General features: G+C 36.1%; 1 protein-coding gene across 1 annotated transcript in view; it reads left to right on the plus strand.

Annotated features, from left to right (window-relative positions):
- Nucleotides 1–21,278, plus strand: part of hs3st4 (heparan sulfate (glucosamine) 3-O-sulfotransferase 4) — a 106,581-nt gene extending 85,303 nt beyond the window's left edge. The window contains exon 2 of the mRNA XM_079887676.1: nucleotides 18,356–21,278. Within this exon, the coding sequence (XP_079743802.1) occupies nucleotides 18,356–19,010 (655 nt within the window). The 3' untranslated portion in view covers nucleotides 19,011–21,278. The remainder of the gene's footprint in view (nucleotides 1–18,355) is intronic.
- The last annotated feature ends 2,308 nt before the right edge of the window (nucleotides 21,279–23,586 follow it).

Here is a 23,586-nt window from a genome sequence, read left to right on the forward strand (position 1 = left end):
TATACATAGCACTGAATATCTTTGATTAATTGGTTGTTTTTTTGTTTTGTTTTTTTATGTCCGAATGTGATCGGACACTTTGAAATGTTGTGTAAATGTCTACAAACAGCTACTCCAAGAAGAGAGCAATCTTTGAGATTATCGAGACGACAGAAACCCTAGAGATAAGGATTTAATACCCAGGTTTTAAGTAATCCATAAACGTTGACACATCCCGTTTAAGATCTTCCTTTCAGCCATGCAGATTACACAAGTTAATCTGTATATCTGTAAAACATTATCCTGCGTTCGCTATGTGCGATTCTCCACCTCTGATGAAGAGATTACAGATATGTACAGTGGTTTATTGGAAGTGCTTAAACAAGCTATTCGTTGCCCCAAGGTTTTCTGAGAGCTGTGCCGAGATCCATTCTAGGATTACCCATATATCGAAACCCATCTCTCGAATCGCAAGCCTGCGAGGTGCTCAATGACTTGGGACAGTCATTTCACAGTTGGCATGCTCTATGTCGCTCCCTCTCAAGATAAAGAATGATTTTTCCCGTTTATTGAGCCGACACAGCATGCTGCTAGGAGATATTTTGCAGGAATTTGACAGGAGAGTACACGGCTTGAAACCGTCGAGCAACAGCGGTGCAACATTGCACATAACAGGGTTGCATGTGACTTAGTGAAATTGAATTGTACATCTCGTGCTTTGATCCACAGCATCATCAATTATACATGAAAACCAAAACTAAAAAGAGGACTGAAGCAGTATTAGTCTAGCTTAGAGTATAGTTCCGGCATGGAACGAGGATTAAAATGGAGAAGCTATCCGGTCATTAATGATTGCTGGAAAACATTGTAATCGAATCCGTTGGCATGCGTTTTATGTCAATAAGAACTTTTGGCAGGATCATTGTTTAGTGTTTACAGTCATTGCATATGGAAATGCTGCGTCATCCAAAGCTCTATATGCCAGTGTGCTCTATAGGTAGAGATGAATGATGGACATTTGGCGACAGGAAGTAAACAGACGTTCCTCTCCATATGCTGTGGCAGACCACATGACATGTGTTGCTTGAATATCCATTGCGTTCCTTTAACACTTACGTAAGAGCCTGCTAGACAACTGCTACAGCTTTAATTACCCAGAAATCCCTCACGATTGCACCTGCAACTCTCGAGGAGAAGAGATTTCATCTCAAACATATCAGGTAACAGGAAACCTGTTTTGGAGTCTTTTTTTACGGTTTATTTATTTATTTATTTATATTTCACTGCATTATTTGTGGCAGTAAAAGCACAATTTGAATTACCAAATGTTCCAGTAATAGTTCAGCTTAGCCTTTAATGGAGCAGCTTAGTTCTTTCAGTACGTGATTATAACGTTCTTAGCAGGCTCTTTCCATGAAGCCAGATGTTCACAAATAAACGCCACCGTGCGATCATGTCTCCATTAAAGCTAATGCGCTTCTAGTTTGGCTTTTAGTGACCCGCATAATTTTGGTCTTGAAATAAAGACGCTTACAATGGCAAGGAGCTCTTTAATTAGGAAAGGTTCATCTAAACCTGTCCTGCTGTTGAAATGCTACTTTTTTTTTTTGAGAAAAGGTCAAAACTCACTCCTCACTTATGCAAAAAAAAAAAAAAAAAAAGAAGTGTGCTTAATTATCGAATGTGTACTTGTACTTCCGATCTTAATAAGAACTGTACTTGCAGAAACTATAAATATTAATCAAATAAAAATGGCCAATTGAGTGAGTGAAAAGAGCATAAAGAAGTACAAGTTTTAAAAAAATTTATAATAGTATTATTATAAAAAAAAATGCATTTTATAATAGTGTAAAAATTAGTACATTTTAAATCAAAGTTTTCATAATCTTTTGTCGAGCTTTTAAAGAAGTACACTTAGTTTAGTGCAGGGTTCACCAATCTCGGTCCTGGAGGGCCGCTGTCCTGCAGAGTTTAGCTCCAACCCTAATTAAACACACCTGAACCAGCTAATCAAGGTCTCACTAGGCATACTAGAACTTTCAAACAGGTGTGTTGGAGCTGGTTGGAGCTAAACTCTGCAGGACAGCGGCCCTCCAGGACAGAGATTGGTGAACCCTGGTTTAGTGTTTTGATTAACATATTTAAGCACCTTGCAATGTTAACGGTAGTGTGTTATTTGATATTACATTTAAAGTTAATATATTTAAGTGTACTAAATTGCAACTCCATCATTATAAATGTGTAATTAGTACAAGTCTCAATAGAAATTACATTAAAGTATATTTTAATTTTTGTTTTTATGTTTGTGCGTGCACTGTCAGAAAAAAGGGTACATTTGTGAACACTTAGGGTACAAATGGTGAAGTTGTACCCTCAATGGGTCATAGTTAGACCTTAGGGTACTAATATGTACCATTTAGTTGTAAAAAAGGTACAAATATGTTTCCAACTGTCAGAGGGTCCATGTTTGGACCATTTAATCCCCAAACAAAGGTACAATCTGTGACAAAATGAAGAAGCCAAAGTGTATGAAATGGTAAAAGCTTATTAGGCCCATGTACTGTATAAGGGTACTGCCCCAGTGACAAGCCGTTGTACCCCTGAAGGTACAAATGTTGCACATTTTTTCTGACAGTGTGTGACTGTCTTGGTCAAACTATACAGTGAAGATGTTCTCTTGAAGCTGCAGTACACGCAAGATAAAAAGAAATGGTGACATTTAAAAGTTGAATGACAACACTGCATGCACATTATCTGTAAGCAATGGTGCTTCTGCTCCATTTTCAACGCTTTAATATGTTTCTCCCTTAAAGTATATCAAAGGTCAACGCATTGAGTATCAGAGCTTGGAAAAAGTATGCAGTGCTTTGATGGATTAGTGAAGTCCAAGAGCATTTTTCTGTCTTAGTTCTGTTCTCTTTTGTGTCGCTCTTGTAGGCTAGTGTAAGGATTATATTAACACTTCACTCTACTCTTGTGATTTATAATACAGAAGGCTATCTTTGAGTGTAGCTTTACCTTTGCCTTTACCTTTGTCAGTGATAAAAAATTAATTAATTAATTAATTAATTTAAAAAAAAAAAATTCTTTCAGGACTGAGGTGTGCAAATTACGTGGCATTTATCCATGAACAGTGATGGAAACAAGCCAAGAGAAAACAAGAGTTAGAGTTGCCACTATTTATGTGAATATTTCTCAATTTAGGTTTATCTTTGAAAGTTATTTTCTGTATAGATATATACCTTAAAGTCTTGGCTGCAAAAAAGCCAGTGGATATTTTCTACTGTTATTGCACAGGACAAAAGATACTGTTCATTGAATGCACATTGTAATTTGTGTTGTCACATATGGGGTAAGTTGCCACAATAGAAATTGACTAAAGAAACTATTTTAGGCTTTTCAGCTAAATTTAAACAGTAAACCAATTCATGGAACCGCACAAAAATGTAAAAATTAATAGGCAAAAACATTAAATAATAATTTCATTGTTTTAGCCATCGAATATTGTATTTATGTGACAACTTGAAATGAGAACAGAACATTTTAGCTTAAATTTGCATTCATTATTTGGTTGGCTCTCACCTGAATGCATGCAAGTTTGTTTTATTGTGTTCACAACAGCCATGATAGGCTTGAAATTGTTTTGTGTAGAAAAATATTTCATTTTTAGAGAGTTTTAAAGTAGACGTTTGAAATTAGAATTTTGACTCCAAACCTTATAGCTACTGAGATAAAAATGTTGTAATAACTTTCCTATGTAGCCCTAGTCTGCAAGTTACATTTAACTCAAAAGTTCTTGCCAACATTTCAGAAGATAATGGCTTTATAACAGGGTTAAGTGTTTCTACATCAGTGTTGTTCACCATCATTTCCCTCTGATTCTACGGATAAGTTATGGGTAGGGTAAGGTTTAGGGATAGGGATAGTGTTAGGACTGTTTTTGCATAGGAATGTTGTTCCAGGATCAACAAAATATGTTAAGTCTTACTTGGCAAAATCACAGAGACCATTTAGGGTGCAATATAGAATAACGAGTAAAAACAAACTTTCAGAAATTTTGGGCCCTATTTTAACGATATAAGCATGGTCTAAAGCGCACGGCGCAAGTTCACTTAGGGTGTGTCCGTATCCACTTTTGCTAGTTTAACGACGGGAAAAAAGGTCGGCGCGCCAGGCGCATGGTCTAAAAGGGTTGTCCCTATTCTCTTAATGAGTAATTGGTATGTTTTGGGATTTATGTGCCTTAAACCAATCAGAGTCTCATCTCCCATTCCCTTTAAATGCCAGTTGCGCTCGCGCCATGGCAGATTCGCTATTTACATGACAGAATTTGATAGTGGAAAGAGCGAACGCGTCTCCAGAGCGCAAACGGAACTGCTCGTGCGTGAGGTAAAAGTGCGCAAGCAGACCATCTATGGGACAAGCCCGATTCCACCATATCTTTATGTACACAATAATAATCTTTTACATTGCGTCGTGCTTGGCGCTGCATTGCGCCAGGTGTAAGATAGGGCCCTTAGACTCATTTGCTGGTTTATGGATACGTTTGTAGACGTGAGATGCATTGTGGGTAGGTTCTCCATATTTCTCCATATTTCCAGGTTCTCCATATTTCAAAGAGCTCAACCATACCTGTGAACAGCCTCTCGTTCAGGAGGCTTCTGCCAGCCTGAGCCTTTTACACAGATAGAGAAATAAATTGAATCTTAGATATACCTATTTAAAGGATTTAGCTAAACTGGCTCAAGAAGGAGAGAGGGAGAGAGGGAGAGAGGTATTTTAATTTAAATATGGTCAGGAGTTCACTTTCATGCTGCACATCACACTATCAGCAAAGAACAGACGATACAGAAAACTTTGATATTATTTCAATAATGACTGCTACAATGATATCTGAATGGCTCACCCATTGTGCATTGTTAGTGAATATATGAATCCACTGTGCCTCGATTTTCTCAAAGGCTAGTAATTCCCAGTCTAGTGAGTCCGAGCAGGGAAATTGAGAAAATGCATCACGTTTGACTGTATCAAGAGAGAAATGTTCCTTGTATGTGATGTTAGAGCAGTGAAGTGTCATTCGTGGAATGAGCGGAGCCGTAGCTGCTCCCAGATGCTGCTTTGCACAAAGCTATTATAAGTAAGTGCACTGGACAAATGGGGTCCTGTGATGCTGACTCAAGCAAATATCAGACTCAATGGAGTGCCTGCAGACTAACAGCACTCTAAAAGTACTGTTGTGCTTCAGAGGACTTCAGCACATCAGGCAAACAACGACATAAGACAGTCTACTTAGGTCTTATTTTGCTCGTAGAGGCAGACTGCGTCCTCCTTTTTTATTTATGAGCTTTTTGCTTTTTACAAAAAAAATACAGTATAGACCGAGAGAAGGAAATTATTGAGAAGAGAGAAGGGGAAAGGAAAGCAGGTCATGCTTGATCCTGTGCCTCAGTGAGAGCTCCAGTGTGTCGCAAGCACGTGGATTACTGTTACGCCACATACTGACTTTCTTTACTGTTGTTGTCGTTTTAAAGCATGCATTTAATTTTAAAGAACTACTTTAAAAATGAACACAATCTAAATTATGCCAAAAAATTACAAAAAGAAAATTGTCAATTAACAATACAATACTGTACAAAATGTATTTGATATGTAATAATATTGTGAAATATTGTTAACATGTAAATTAACAGTTTTATAAAGTATTTTATTATACTTTATATAATAAATTAGCTTTTCAGCATTATTACCTCAGTCTTCAGTGTCACATGATCCTTCAGAAATCATTCTAATATGATGATTTGCCACTCAAGAAACATTTCATATTATGATCAATGTTGAAAACAATCTAATGTGGAAACTGTAATAATTCCCAGGTTGTTGTTTTTTTTGATGGATAGAAAGTTCAAAAGAACAGCATTTATTTGAAATCTTTTGTAACATTATAAAAGTTGTTACTGTCACTTTTGATCAATATAATACAACCTTGCTGAACAACAGAATTTTACGGATGCCAACATTTTGAATGGTAGTTCAATAAAAAAAAAAAAAAATACAATAAAATGTAATTAACCATGCTCCTGACCTGTGTGTACATTTAAATGGTCAAAAAAATCTGCAAATCAGCCTCTTGGCAAATGTTTATATAAATCAATTGGAAAACTTAATAAAAGCAAGAAAATATTCTGTGTGAAAGTCAACCTCTTGAAAGTCCAACCCAGTTGCAAAATGAACTGAATTCGGGAACTTTTTCCTCAGCAAATGCTGATATATGAGATAAATTGTCATAATTTCGATGAATTAATTGGCATGTCATGCAATTAATTTGATTAAAATACTTAATCAATTGGCAGCTCTAACTGTTAAATATGTCTCCTACGCATTGGATCATGATGTATTACTTGTATGGACAAGTGGAAGAAATGACATGGTTGATTCATGGTGCATTTCTTCTCTGATGTCAGTCTGTTATCATGGATGGGAGCCATATGGAAAAGCCTGATTTTAATGTGTGGGTCTACACGGTTATCACATCACTAATGGACGCCTGTAACTCCTGTCACTCATGCAGAGTAGGAAAGCTGTGGTGTTATCATTCACAAGCAGCGGTGCAATCTCTCTCAGTACCTGGATGACTGCTCATCACTGTTTCTTTTTGCCAATAAAATCTATCACATCCAATCCGTCATATTAATCAGTTCTGCTTAACTGAACCAAATCAGCTAGATTTTCTGGATGGAAATGATAGCCTTTGCCTCTATTGTACCCAGGTGTGACTTCTACCTCACTTTTATTTTATTCATTTTTTTTTCAGATGACAATAATTTTTCAATTGCATCTTGGTAAAATATTAAATGAGTGATCAGTGCACTTGTGTAGTCTCCAGTGCTCTATAGCAGGGAGCCAAATATTGCATCTACTTGTTCTTGTAATTGCCTCACCAATCATAAGATATTTGTGGCTATTGTGAGGAAATTGTATGCGCGTAGCCTGAAGCGCTCTTCTCACCCCATCAAAAGGAACGTAAACAAACACAAGTTCTGAAAGAACCTGCATGCATATTCCGGTGAATGGCAGGTTTCTAGAGCCATCCATGCCTTGTGAGTGATGAAAAGGGAAAACAAATTTTGCTTCTTCTCTCCCCTCAGGACCGAATTCATAAATAGAGCCTGACGCTCTGAGGTGTGGCTCCTTCCTCTGCAATTTCTCGTTAAAATGATGTTGCGAGGGAAAAACAAGCTCATTTACGGGGTGATATACAGGCTGGTTTCATGGAGCAATTATCAGCTTTATGGTGATATTCCAAAGATCCATAAAGCTTCTCCTCTGGTTCATTTCATCACGCTCAGCATGTCCAAGAGGCTCATAAACATTGCTTTAGATCTAAGTGCAGCAGGCTGGCAGGACTGGTAGTGATGCACTGCCTCGCTGTTGGACGTAGAATGGCCTTCTGGGGATCGCATGAGGAGAGAACAGAAAAGGTTTTTTGATCAAGACCGGCTGTCAGTTCTCTCCTAAACGGTTTCATTGAAGTGAACAGTTCTCAGGGAAGCGGAAGGGGCTTTACTTGCAGCGGGGAGAACGTGTTGTTGTCTTAATTACTCGCACCTCTCTCCATGTAACTTAGAAACTGACTGTTCTACAGCTCTCTTAGCACAACATCAGTCAGGCGGGTGAGAGCGCAGGAAACAGAGGCGCAACTGTCTGGGGAACTGTCGAAGGTGCTTCATCCTGTCAAGTCTCTTGGCATTGTTTTCAGAAAGTCTTTCTATTCACCCCATAAGAGAAGAAAAACAATCCCCTGTGTGTTTTGGCCCTCTTCATATCATCCCAAAAGTCTAGATGTGTTTGCGTTTGAAGTTCGGCTGCATTGGCTTTCGCGGTTGTCTGGTAAATGCTTGTGATTTCAGCGCACTTTATGTTCAGCCTGGTCTCATTGTTCACACACATGTATGTAACATTTACAGGTACAAAAACATATTTTTTTGTTGTTGCTTTGGTTAGATGCTGAAATGTAAAATATGGACATAGGCCTACCCTTATGAAAAATAAGTATACTTCAAGTTCAATTCATATTTTTAAGTATACTTTGTGTAGTAAGTGCTATGTGTACTTGTAGTAAACTTGTAAGTGTACTATTTCAATGCTGCTTGGGACTAAATTGGCCCACTTTTAGTATATAAAAGTATGTCTAAGTGCACTATAAGTGTAACAGTAGTAAACTTTAAGGACACAACTAGGTTTCTCATTTGTAATGCACCTGTACTACAAGTGAACTTATAAGTATACTAGTAGTTAACTATTTTAATACAAGTAGTCAATGTTTTAGTTTATGAAAGTACACACTGAAGTGTACTCTCAGCAAACTACTAGTTTAGTAGTTTATACTGCAAGTATACTTGTAAGTTTTCTTTAAATGAACATAACATTATACTCAAATGTAGATATGTTTTATACTTGAACAATACATTTTACTGTACTTTTAATTTTAAAAACATTTTATTAGCTTCATGCATCCTTTTTATCAACACTTGAATGTCGGTAATTTTCATAAAGAAAGGCAACATTTTGAACAGAAAATGTTGAGAAAATCACATTTTTGTCAAAGACTACGCCTTGATCAGATTCAGAATGATGATCAAAACACAAATGGAGTAGATCGAGTCCAACACCCCCAAAGCTTCACAGCCTTTTTTTCTTCATGGGTTACGCTTTATTTCATTTGGTAATATTAAGCAGTTTTGATTTACACACTGTTTAATGTTTGATGATCATGTTATTTTACATTTGAGTGAGCAATCTTCTATGGCCCTGTCCCAAATGGCACACTCCGGACTTGTGGACTTCCTCAGAGACGTCATGTAGTGCAGACCTATAGGGCCCTTGACGCGAGTCCACGAGGGCGCATTGAGAGGTATTTTTGGGACAGACTCGATGGTCACGCCGGAAATAACGGCCTGGTTGTTGTTGGACAGGAGAAATCACATTTTTGCGCTCCGACGTCTTATCTCTATGTCAACTACACAGCCTAATTTTACAGTTCTGTATTTTGATATTGTGCAGTGCATGCCACCTGGGCATTACAATAGATACATCATGCTTATTTAAATGATTTAGTTGTACATAATAATACATAATTCCATTTGAACTAATTACAATTTTAACACATAATGAAAATGTGCATGAGTTTCAGATGAATTTACAGGTTCAATATTCATACTATGTTTACATATGACTCAGTAAAGCCCTGACATTCGGTTCTATTTATTTAATGAATCATATGCGATCGTATTATTCAATTATTATGTTTGAGACATCAAGTCAACCACTGCTCGATGACCATAATGTTTGTATAAACTGTAGGTAACGACTGGTAAAATGTACATCTAGGTCATAAAAACCAAGTTTATTTTTAGAAGTATATAAAATGTAGACTGAACGTATACTTAGTTTTAGTTTAAAAGAAGTATACTAATAGAACACTTGAATAAACTTCTTTTTCGTAAGGGTTTTCCGACTGCATTAGGAACTAAAAATATTTACAATTCCTTTATATCATAAATGTATTTATATAGTTAAATTCGTACCATTTATTTTAGATCCCTTAACCCTACCTCAAAACCTGAACAACAAACCTTCTCAACAATATAAAAGAATAATTAATTTGTTAATTATACCATTATATAGATATTTTGAGTCTCTAGTCTCTCTCCTATCACTAAATATAACCCTAAACATTTCTTTAAAATATAGAAATATAGAATATAAAAAAAACTTAACCCTAAACCCAAGTGCAAAAACAAAATGTATTGCAAAAAAAAAAAAAAAAAAAAAATGAAATACTATTTGTGAACATTTGTACGTCTATAAAAATGTTCATACATATGTGTTAGATTTTAGATGCTGTCAATAATATGTGTGTAATTGGTAGAACCCTAATGTTATTCCAAACCTGCATGACTTTCCTTTCTTCTGTGGAACACAAAAGAAGATTTGTTGTTGTTGTTGTTTACAATGAATGTCAGCTGGGTTAACAACATTAACATCATTTTTCAATATATATATATATTTTTTTGTTGTTGTTGTTGTTGTTGTTGTTGTTGTTTTCCACAGAAGAAAAATGAGGGTTGAGTAAATTAGGACATCATTTTCAGTTTTGGGTGAACTAACCCTTCAAAGTTGCAATCTCAGACTAATATGAAGAGATGACTGTAAATAAATCATTCGTTGGTTGATTCCACCAAAAGTGTAAACCCTGTGTCTCTTTGATGATATCAAAACATTGCTCTGTTTGTTTGAGCATCCAGACATGGCAACACTGTTTCAACCAATGGCATGAGTTTGAAGCGGAGCTATCTGTTTGCATTACAAGTAGTAGATCAGAGAAATTTGTCAATTGAAACAGAAATGACACATTTTACCTTCACTTGATTGGCATATATATCACTAAGAAATGCTATATGCTGATATTGCTTGATGCCTTAATTACAACAAAGTTTCATGTCTCGGATTATTTCATCATTGCACTCACTGAGTTATTTTTGGAAAAGTCTTGCTCTTGTTATTGACTTCTTCTTGAATCTCTGCCACGAGCCCCTCCCTCCTCTTGAAACAAACAGGCAATTCTGCCATTACATTCCCTTGATAAACAACTGAGGTAGAGCTGTTGTGGGAAACACTGTGTGTGAAACTATTCAGAGTTATAAAAGGAAGCAAACAATGTAAGGTTATCTCACTGTGAGGAGCAATTAATGCTGCTGGGAATATCCTTTTTGTATGAAATACCTAATATAATATCATAGACACAGTAAATGGGGTATTTTTTTTTTTTTAAAGTTAGCAATGGATATTAGTAATTGGTGTTTGAAATTATATTTTATATATATTTCATTAAAAAAAACATTAATTTATGGAACATTGTACAAGATGTTCTATGACTATTGTCGAGGAATAATTCGTTTCTATAAAATTGAAATGAATTATGATGTTAATTAATTTTGATGTTCATGTTGTTTTCAAAAGTGGGACACTACAAAAGTTGTATTGCATTGCAAATTATTCCTGTTATTGCAATCCAAACTTTAATTTAGCATCTATTTACATACCAACAGCTATTCAGAATTCAGCGACTAAAATTTGCATTAAATTACCTTCAAATTTTACAAAAGTAAACTAAAAAATGTATAATAAAAATGAACAATATGGCCCTTAGAAATTCTAACCCTAGAGGTGAGTTGTCTTTTTTTTTTTTTTTTTTTTTTTTATATCTGCCTTGGAGACAGAGAAGAGGCTTAGAAAGATGCATTTGGACCAGAAATAATACCTCAGGACCATGCATTACCTTTCTCAGTCGTAGATCACAGCAAGTGCCAATTAGAATGCTTTTAACTTCAAAGCACAAAGAGGCAATATAGTTTCGCGCTCTGAAAGCAACATTCCCATAAAAATGATGTTCATTAGACTGCTAGTCCTTATTCTTAAGTGTGCTTACCTGCCATTCGCAGAATGCCTGTTAAATGTAAAGAAAAGAAAAACCATGCACAACTTGAATTTCACAATCATCTAAGCAGCATGCATTTGTTTTTTCTTTTGTTTTGTTTATTAAGCAGAAAAAATCCCTCCACATCAAATGATCCACGAAGCTAAGGGAAGGAATTTGTCTTGTTTAAGTCTAGTTGTCCTGAGCATGTTTATCCAAGCGTTATGCAAGCACGACAAGGCCTATAGACAAATAGCTCCGGTGTATTATGCGATTTGCGCGAGTAGGTAAACAGCAGATGGCGAGGGAAGCCTCTTCAGCCCCTCGCGCTGTATTTACCTGCCCACCCGAATGACCCGTGTCATGCTGCAACTCCTCATGCAGGCATAAGCAATTGTTAACCATTTGTATCAGTTTTTCACCGTTCCAGCTGAGCGCGAGGCCAGCCGAGTCATCCGCGGCGCGTAGGAAAATTAGCTTGTTTATCAGCATTCTGTTTTCTTTTCCACCTCTCCCTCCCTCTGACATTTTAAATGTACACCATCCATGACTGATTCACTCACAATCAAAATGAGTTCGACCTCAATCACAAATGAAGGTATCGCGCCTCCGTAATCTCCATATTTTTGCAATTACACATATAATGAGTTGCATCGAGCTTGATGAGGACAATGGCCGCTTATATGCTTGTCTTAAATGAAGAAGGTTACCTTGAGCATCAGTCATCTGTCCTGTTGACGGAACGCTTCTTCCGGAGAAGCATGACGTGTTGTTATTAAACATCGAGGTCTGCTGTTCGTTGCGCCTGTACTTTAGATGCGATTTACATAGGTGAATCCAAGGTGATTCATTATGGGTTTTTTTCCCCCGTTTTGGTTGCTCTCAGCAAGTTTTATTATTTGATTCAACTTGCGAGCAAACAAACCCCCGTCCTGGGCATCTCGTATGCTTTATCGTGGACTTTAAATAGCCAGCTCCTGAAGACCTTGAGAGGGCAAAAAATCTTTAGTCATTCATTATCACACTGAGGAAGTGTAGAACATTGATGGAATGTAATGAAAACTAATACTCTTTCTAGTCACTGTGCTATCTACAGATGTGTTTTATATCCTATTACTGCTCTAGAAGTGGCCACAGCTCTATAGCATGTTGAGAAAAGCATAATCCATTGGGAAATTACCCATCAGAAGTGCAATACTGTTACAGAAATTAAATTACAGCGGCACTTGTGAGCGAGTGTGTGCATGCGTGTGCTGAGGGGCATGGAGGATATATGTACTCTATTTGATGTGTTGCACTAGGAGAATTCGAATGCGGCCTGGAGAGATGCTCATTTAAAATGTGTCCAACATGCAATGATTGATTGGCTCGTGCTATCAGCATATTTGCTCAAGAGCGACAGCTGTCACATCAGAAGACATTCTCTACATATAGATTGAAATTTGATCAGAAAAAAATTAAATAAAAATCATTACCCTTACTTAATTTAATTTATTAAAATCAAATCAGTTTAAATGGGTCAACACACAACTTAACTTACTACATTTGTCAAACTAATCCCCAGTTTCACAGACAAGGCTTAAAGGGATGGTTCGGAGTAAAATCAACCTAGGGTCCTTTGCACCATGACCTCGAACTACCGCTAACCCGGACGTCGAGGTCACTTCCGTTATTTGGGAAAAGCCCGTAAAAGTCCTGGCAGAAAGCGATGCATAAGGATGTAGTGTAACGACGAATTATTAGTGTTGACAACTTAGTGTTAACTAATAATTGTTTGCAAACTGGAACTTCCAACAAAATATTAGTGCATTCCTGGAACTGGGCGTCGTTACACTACATCCTTATGCATTGCTTTCTGCCAGGACTTTTACATGCTTTTCCCAAGTCTCGGAAGTGGAAGCATAAACCATCAGGCAAGTGTTATTTAAATAAACTCCTGATGTACTTACAAAATTTGCAATGCCTCGTTTTATGAGTACAGAACCTATTTGTACTACTGTAGAAGTTTGGTACCATTCTGGGCATTATTAGTGGGGTTATTGAACACAAATTAAGTTGTTCAAAAATTGTGTTGCTTTAGCTCATTAATTAACCGAACAAGAGGCAAAAGTCACTTTTTTATTTGTTGCTTCAAACACTATTTTACTAGAATAACTTTGTTTTCATTATTATAATTGTTAGCATTGGTGATTAAAATGGAATAGAAAAAAAAAAAAAAAAAAAAGTGTATAAAAATTTTTTTATATATATTTTTAAACTTTTTCAAACAAGTTTCCCAAATGCCCCCTCCAATGGATGGATGGATGGATGGATGTATGGATGAAGTGCCACATGAGCCAAAGTCTTACTATTTTTGGGGCAAAATCAACCTACAAATGCTGATTACAAATGTAGTTGTCTCTGCATATTAAACTGGGATATGAGAAAGTATTTTAACTTTAAAGGAGCCATATGTAAGATTGTGGCCAAAACTGGTACTGCAATCACTTTCAAATTACTGTAGAGCGGTGTATCCCCTCCCCCTCCCCCCTGACTCGAGGTTGCCAGATAGGCTGCAGGATCCAGCAGGAAAGTCTGCTACGTAGCTGTGGTAACTAGAGCAGAGCTGGCAACCCCGATGCCGAAACACTACTGACTTCGTGATTGGTAGATAGGTGGAGGGTGGCGCTTCAGGCCAAAACACAAGATGACAACATCAACATCAGTTGAGGGCTGCAACTTCACTTTTTAAATGACAATATCCTGGCTGGACTACTGTTGTCAGTGATATAAGTATTTGAAATGAACATGATTTCTTAATGTCTAGTGACATATCAGGGCCATTTTATGATTAATTGAAATACATTTCTTACATACAGCTCCTTTAAGAAATGCACACTTCAGCTTTGAAGAAATCCCACACACATAACATTGTCATTTTTTGACAACATTTCACCTGTGAACTGAGGTACACTTCAATATAATAGGATTTGATGGACAATGCTTAAATATCTGCTCAATCCATCTGCATCCATAATAAATGAGGAACCTATTCTTCATTTCACTGTAGAAGTATTTGTCATTGCACAAAAGTGAGTGCTGTTGTTCAATGTAAAGTTACAAAAAGCTTTTAATATTTGTTTAGTGTGTGCAACAAGGTGCTTAAGTTGTGATTTTATTTATTTATTGCTTTGTGGCAGGTTTAACAAAGACTCAGATTTATTTATTTATTTTCTGCTCTGTTAAAGCTGGAAAGGTCAAACACAACGAGAAAGCAAACATGTCAAGAGTTACATGATAAAGAGCGCCGAACATTTTGACAGGCTTCAGCTAAACCTGCTTTTTAACCACTGTGCCCTAAAGACCCTCAGCCTGGAATGCTGCAATCAGCCGAAATCATTCGACAAAAGTGTATATTTGGCTTTTGGTGGTTGGGTCTATACAGCCACAGACAGGATGATATTACCACCAACTGTGTGTATTTAAAACCATACATTTATTTTGTCTCTCTTCAAAAGCTTTTGCATTTTTTTTTTTACCACTTATCTTTCCCCAAAGCTGGTGACATTGATCCCACGGTTTAAGGAAGTGACACTACCAACTTTACAGTGTCAAAATAATATAACATTATCTAAAACAAGCTACTTTTTCTATTATTTTGTACTTTTGTATTCATTTATTTTAAGTTTAAGTCTCTTAAGTCTCTGGCTTTTATATGGAAAAATATTATTTAACAAATAATGTAATTTTTTTGTGTAAATGTATGCTATCACCCTAATCTCGATTCAAAAACCGTCATTATTTTTAAACCAATGAAATACTGTTAAATGATAAATTATCTAATTAAATTGTTATATTATCTGATAGTTAAATCTTATTAATAGCTTGTCCTTAAAAAGCCTCAATGAAGTTAGCTTGTAGAAGTTAGGCTTACTTTCTCAAGGCTGTCGTTGACAAGCTACAGTTTTATAATAGCTTCTCCAACATTGCCATTACATTATAATATGTTATTGTATTCTGTTAGCAGTCATTCTGTGAAATATGTATTTATTTTTTACTAGGCTATTGAATAAAATCATCTTATTTTAGTGAATATACATATAACTTGATATGAATATGATATTATGATTTGTATTTTTTTATTGGGGGGGGGGGGGTCTGAATGTAATGATGGGCCTCATATTGTCTCAATTACGTAGAACTGAAGGCAAATTAATTATGTAGTCATACATTTAGGTCAAATTCTTGTTGTGAGATTTAATGAGGGATCATTATGAATAGATCATAGAGCAGAGAGCTTGCTAAATATTCATTTGTTTTGCACTCTTGAGGCACGTATCACATTGCAATATAAACTCAAAAGAGAGATAAATATTTATTTTAATTTCCTTCACTTATGAATGACTCTTTCCTACTGCACTGATTCATCTCCCAGTTTGATCTTGATGATAAAAAGTTGAACACAATACTTCACACGGTGACAAACAGCTGACTGTAATCACTCAGATATATCGCTCAAAGCACAAACGTCTCTTCTGATAGAAAGTGTCATAATTAATGTTTTCTTTCCAGTGAGGCATTTGAACATTTAATCAGAGCAAGAAGAGGAGAAAGGTCATTGGATGCCTTTTTTTAAGCAGTGAAGATGTTGATAATGTTTTTACTTTATGAACTTACTACGACAGATGCATAGGTTTAAAATGTTTTAAATACACATTTTAACAATGTTGCAACAGCATTTTATGTTGTTGTTAGCACATTTCCCTTACAAAAAATAAGCTGCAGTCCGTAACTTTTTTGGGTTAAAATTATCCTAAATAAAATTTTGAGCAAGTACATAACCAGCCAGTGTTCAAAACTATCTGCTTGCCTTAGCTCAATTCAAAACAAGCTTGTAATAATGTTTTTAATTCCAGTTTTACTGGTGGATTTCCGCGGGAAATTCGAGCATGTCTTTGGGCCCATGCGAAAACAAGGATAAATTTTGGAAGGGCATTAAATGTAGTCACGCAATGCTGATGTTGTTAACTTTAACAATTTGAGAATAAAGTAAAATTTGCACGGTTTGACGTGAAATGATAAGCGATCGTTAGATTTAATGAGCGTGATTTACTGCAATGCTTCCCCTTAGTTGGTCAGAACAAAAGTGGATGTTACTTGTTCAGATTCACATTTTCCAGTGAAAATTCTTATGTTGGTCATACTTCCAAAAAGTAGAATCTGTGATTCCGACTGACAGTATCCACACCACCAGCGCGGTGATTGATTTTTTTTTTTTTTTTACTGCAACTATAGTTAAATACTTATAGGACACTTTCTAGTTAATGAAAGTACTTTGAAGTTTACTCTCAGTAAACTACTAGCTTAGTAGTTTTATACTGTAAGTATACTTGTATGTTTTCTTTATAAATCAATATTTTCAAACAAGATAGACTTCTAAATTAAGTGTAAACACAACTACAAGCCAAGTATACTTAGAATACTTAATTATACTTTTAAGTGTATCTAGGTCCAAAGATTGAGTACAAGTATAGGCCAAATATACTTACGCTTTCTGTCAGTATAAGTATATTTAAGAGTCATTTTAAGTATATTTCTGAGCCTGAACATGAAAAGCAGACTGGAAGTATGCTTTCTTATTTTTAGTTTAAAATAAATAATAGCACACTTGAATAAACTTCTATTTTTGTAATGGTTCCTTTGCAACCTTTCAGGAAACTAAAATCATTATTTTATCAACATTTCACTACCATGTCCTGCCTGGTACTACATATATCGTCAAAATGTCTTCAAATCTTACAAATGAAAGTGTTTACCAGAAACAACATACAGTATTAGTTATATTCCAGTGTCAAATGTTTACATTTCTTCAATAATATTTAGAAATTACATTTTGAATACAAATTACATGAAAGACTATATGATTAATTTATTTCCAAATAAAAATCATAAAGCATTTTTTTTTAAATAAACGGTAACACTTTAGACATTCTACTAAAGATCGCAACTACATGTTAACAATTTATTTTGATGCTCCACAACAGACATTCTGACTCCTAACCCAAACCCAAACACCTAACCCTAACCTAACACTCTACTAATACTCAAATGAGAGCTGACATGTACTGTAGTTGCAAAGTTAAGTGGACAAATGTTATGACATTAATGTCATGTTATTTCAAAACTTTACTGAGGTTTTCTGACAGAGATTTGCATTTTTTTTCCTCTAAAACATTTTTTAAGATTATGTTTTAAAAACAATGAACTGTGTCAATATATGCAGTGTGTGTGTGTGTGTGTGTGTGTGTGTGTGTGCGTGCATTCTGTTGAAATTTTGAAGTTAAAGAAAACATGTCTCTTATTTACAAAATTGTAAGATTTCAAAATAGTTTTTTTTTTTTTTAAATTAACTTTTTCTGTGTGATTTTTAGAATGTTATAATGCAACATTACCTAACTGCGACCACAATGAAACATAAAAAAAAAAAAAAAAATGTTGTAAAAAGCATTTGTGCCTGCTGGGATAGTAACATTGAATAAATGTATGATAAAACAATACCCCAGGCTCAGTAGTATTAATGATATGCAGTGCGCTTGTTATTAAAGTTCCAAAACAGCGCCAGGAGTAACACAGATGGAGTCAATTAAACAACGAACACGCTCATACACGTACGCGTTTCATCTTCGGTCTTTTATCTCTTGTATGTTACTCCATGGCCGTAATTAGCTGTACGCTTCTACTTGCAATATTATGTCTAGTGATAATACCAGTTATCTTCATGTGTGATTTCAAGTAATTTACCACTTACTAGCTGAATCAATTTTTGCACATACTGTGTCCTTGGGTATTACGTATAATGATAAAGATGGTGCGAATTACTGCTTCACACTAATTTACTCGCCTCGCTTCTGGTGTTTGCAGGGAGCTGATGCCGTCTACTCTGGAGGGACAGATCACAATGGAGAAGACGCCCAGCTATTTTGTGACAAACAGCGCGCCGAAGCGGATCCACTCGATGGCGAGAGACATTAAACTAATCATAGTCGTCCGCAATCCAGTGACCAGAGCCATTTCGGACTATACTCAGACGCTCTCCAAGAGGCCGGAGATCCCTACCTTCGAAGTGCTGGCGTTCAAGAACCGAACGCTGGGCCTGATCGACGCATCGTGGAGCGCGTTGCGAATAGGGATCTATGCACTTCACCTGGAGAGCTGGATGCAGTATTTCCCCCTCTCGCAGATGCACTTTGTCAGCGGAGAGCGGCTTATCGTTGATCCGGCCGGCGAGATGGCAAAGGTGCAGGATTTCCTGGGACTCAAGCGCATTGTTACCGACAAACATTTCTATTTTAATAAAACCAAGGGATTCCCATGCTTGAAGAAGCCAGAGGATAGCAGTACCCCTCGGTGCCTTGGCAAGTCCAAGGGCAGAACTCACCCCAAAATAGAGCCCGATGTCATTCGCAGACTGCATAAATTCTACAAGCCCTTTAACATGATGTTCTACCAAATGACAGGGCAAAACTTTCAGTGGGAACTGGAGGAGGATGGCAATTCGCCTGGCTTTCGGGACTAAACCCCTGCTGCTCTCCGCACCACCAGCCTTCTCATAGCCGAACCCTCCCCATCCCTCATCGTTGCTGTCTTTGCGAAAGTGCGTGTACCCATAGCAAGAGTGCTAATCTGCTCTGTCAACCCCCAATACCATTGGTGTTTATGATGGCAAATGTTATTGTAGATATTATCCCTAACATAAATATATTTATATTTGTCAAGAGAAGAGGATTTTATTCATTTTTGTTCAGAAAAAGTTGCTATACGAATCATGTGTTCTATGATGATGCATGCGATGAGTTAAGTGTCCTTACCCACCATCACCCTGAGGGTTTTATTTTTTAATCTCTCTCTCTTTCTCTCTCTCGCACACCAGCAGTGAGTGCAGTACAATTGACTCTGATGACCGAGGATCTTTGTGGATTCTGAAAACTAAAAACTACAGTCAAATGCAGACATTATCAATACAGCAATCCTCTCGAATGAGAATGTTTCAGCTATTTCTGCCCAGTGTTATGCATACAATTTATTTTGTGGCTAATAAAAATTCTGACAGGTTGGTCCAAAAGCATGTGCATATTATTTTCAGTTACATCATATATTACATTTTATATTATGCAAAATCGGAATGACAATTTTACTGCATATATTTTACATTTTTTAAATCTTAAAACTCTTGATTTCCATTTTTTATTTTTTTATTAGATATCATGCTTTTGAACCACTCTGTGTATTTAATAAATTAGCTTGAAAAAATGCACTACACACAGTATTTCCTCAATTTGATTAATTGCTCACTTACACTGACATTCAAAAGTTTAGGATCGGTAAGATTTTGCATTGTTTTTTGGAAGATGTGTATTATTCTCAGCAAGGCTGCATTTATTTGATAAAAAATACAGTAAAAACAGCCATATTTTAAAACCTTTTTTAATTAATATGATTGTAAAATGAAATTTACTTCTGTGATGTCCAAACTGAATTTTTCAGTGTCACATGGTCCTTCAGAAATCATTCCAATATGCTGATTTTCTACTCAAGAAACATTTATTATTATCAATGTTGAAAGCATTGTGCTGCTTCAATTTTTTTGGGGAAATGGTGAACAGCATTTATCAAATCTTTTGTAACATTTAAAATCTCTTTACTGTTATATTTGATCAATTTAATGTGTCCTTGCTGAATAGAAATATTTCTCAAAAGAAACATCTTACTAACCCCAATCTTTTGAACGGTATAGTGTACACGGTAAGAAATTAGAACTTTTAGAAATTGACCTTGCTAATGCAGTTGTATTCTTTTAAGTACCATGGCCTATAAAAATGGTAATCATTCAGTACCATGGTATACAAGGTTATATACAGTATGTATAACATTACTATATCATAATTGCAGAATTGTTTTCATTGTATGAGTGTGGATTCAATGGATGCCAGGTCACAGTGATATGTGAGTGATTTAGCAGGAAAATACCTTCGTTGATTTCAAAGAGTTCCTGAATCTAGTATTTTTATATAATTTCTGACACTGTGTTAATGTGTGTCATTAATCACAACTTCATGCCATCTCTCATGTGAGTTGATCACAGCCACTAAAACTGTCATTATCACACTCGCTGCTTATTTCAGAACAAAATCCAGTGTTGCACATATGCCCCATTTCTGTTTTTTTTTTTTTTTTTTAACACAGCCGCTGGCATAGTGAAACAGCAACATGATAATGAGTGTAGCACCAATGCTTGCGGAGGAGCAGCAGGGAGTTACCAAACATCTGCTGTAACAAAGTCCTATCATTATAGACAAATGGGACATTAAAAGAGATTCCTGTGAAAATCATCAAGGAAGTAAGATTTTTCAATGTTCAGCTTACCTGATGGATCCATTTCAGGTTCATGTTAAAACAAATTATATTTCTGGGATCGCTGCATTTATCTTGATTCTGTTTTTTTTTTTTTTTTTTCAAAAAGCCATGTTTTTCTCACAAATGCACTGACAATATAGTGGATTTTGTTATGTCTACAATATATTGAGCACTTGATTGGGAGAGACAAAAGTCATTCAGTATAAATCTGGCAATGTGTAATTCTTAGTCATTCATAACCCAAAGTTATGTTGCTCAATTGCCCTCATCTCAGATGGTGTTGTCATACATTTAAATATTATGCAAAGCTCTGTTGCGTGACCTGTTCATGCCGAAGACTACTCTTTAATTTCACTGGATACTTATTTAGCAATTTAACTCTGTGGTATGCTATATGCTTATTAAACCACACGACTCCAAGTCTCAGCTGAAAAAAAAAGAAAAAAAAAAAAGAGTGTTACTTGAATAGCAAGCAGTGATTAAATAAAACAGCCATTTGGATCATTTTAAGAAAACACGAATTACATTTGTGCTGTGACATTTAAAGTAAACCCTCAGGATACAAAAACTGAGATAAGTAAATCTCATTGGCCTCACATTTAGAATTTATTTTCAATTGATTACAAACATTCAGGCTATAATGAACTTAATTCACTTTGCAAGTTTACTTATTCCAGCAGCAGAATTTATTAGTAAAAAAAACAAACAAAAAAAAAAAAAAAACCAGAAATGTGGTTTACACGAATCTAGCTTGTTTGATAAGACAAATAATAGGGTGTCACTGTCCATTCAACATTGCTTTTGGATTCACATGGTTTTCGAATTCCCCCTTTTTGCCATGTCTCTGAACTATTTAACAACTTCGACAATCAATGCAGCCAATAAATCAATAAACACGATCTTAATACACTTCCCTTGCAGTGTATCGGCCCCTCCCTCTGCACACCTCTCTGGCTTGTTGTATGTTCTCAGTGCTGAGCTGGTGTGTTTTTTTGCCCGTGGGGAATGGCAGACCTGAGAGATAGTTACACAGAGCAATTGGTTCAATCAGAGTAAGCGCTGTGCTGCCCTTTTATACCCCCCTGACTGAACACTGAAGCCTGAAACACAATATCCCAGGTCACCCGTTCTGCTTTGAGCCTCAGCCGTGTATCTATCCCCCTGGTGCTCTGCTGAAAAGCGATCTGATTTCAACTTTCTCTCTTCCATGTAACACACCTCCATTCAACGACGGATCTGTGGATTAAGACAGGTGGGACCCGGCTGGCTGCTTTTTCTTTATCTTTCGTTCTTTTTTATGGTTTGTGCAAGCCAAACAGTGCTAACTTTAAATGATGGTTTCCCAAACACTATGTCCTAACCAGGCACAATGCGGTAAACTGTATCCGCTCGCTTTCTCACAGCAAGTGACATTTTGCTGAAGGAATTAGTCCTAAAACCTGGAAACGAGTTTTGGCCTTTTGGCTCCATCATTCTAAAGTCAATGGATGTTTTTGTTTTTTGCCTGAAACAAGTCTTTGTTTAACACGAGCTCAAGATATTTTCACATTTTATTCTATGAATATAAATAATAAATTAGTAAAAGGTGGTAAGTGTCTAAATGGGAGGTTGTCTGGCATTAAACATCATCACGCCAGAGAGATAAAATCATCTACTCACAAGTCTAATTTTACAGCCTCTTGCAAGCTATTACAACACAAGCTTTCCAACTTGTGGATTATAAACAAAAAATGGAAAGAATTATTGGAAACTTAGTCGTTTTGATCTTGAAGTCGTGCGACCGTGGTTTTGTTCGGTTATAGTCTAGCTTTTTAGTTCTGGGGATTGTATTTAGATTTCAAAATTCATTAAAATTAATTTGTGAAGATTATCATGATGAACAAACCATGTAAGAATCATAAACTTTTGTTTGTCATAGAGCTTATTTTCTGCAACAGTACAAAAGCCAATGGAAAAATCCTATTGACTTTTTGTTGAGGGAACCAAAGTGGTGCAAACTTCCGAGTTGGCCAACAAAAATATGTCATCCCCGCAGCATCAAATAATGCATCACGGTGCATATCAGTTTATATTTTTGAGGAAATGTGCTGTTTAGGACATGGTATAAACCATAGTTTCATGAGGAGAATTATTCACCAGAACGAGACTACAATCAACACACTGTGAAGAAAAAAAAAAAGAAGACATGAGTATTTGGTGTGAACATACTCAAGGTTTGAATAAGCTGCAGCAGTGAATGGATTCTTGCAGATATTTTGGAATGTACAGCTTCATGAATATTCTATGTATTTGCACACTGATTAAGAAAACATTGATCTAGAAAGAAAAAAAAATCTGCTATGATGTAAATATCAGAAGTGTATAATGTACATATGCAGCTACAATTCTTTTACAAACAGAAAATAAAAGTGGAACGAGAGCCACCGAGGTCTCGGCCTCCTGTATGTGTGTGTGAGAGAACTGATGTGCCGCTGTAATGTAATGTACTGGCAATGCTTTTGCTGACTCAGTGAGCAAAAAGATAGAAACAAGAGCTTTGAAGGCTCAGAAGTGCAGTCAGAAAAGAAACCTGAACCTCTGAGAGTCCAGAGGAAAAAAGTGAAACTTGAAAGGAATTAAATTTCGATTATGTCACAGTCTTTCATTTCTGTGCTCTGACAAGAGATGTTTCTTCAGTGTCCTCTGAGATTATAAAAGAGGGATAATACAAATCCTACCCTCTTTTGGCACTGTTATTC

The sequence above is a fragment of the Squalius cephalus genome (assembly GCF_949319135.1).
Source record: "Squalius cephalus genome assembly, chromosome: 1".
In the NCBI taxonomy this organism is placed as follows: Eukaryota; Metazoa; Chordata; class Actinopteri; order Cypriniformes; family Leuciscidae; genus Squalius; species Squalius cephalus.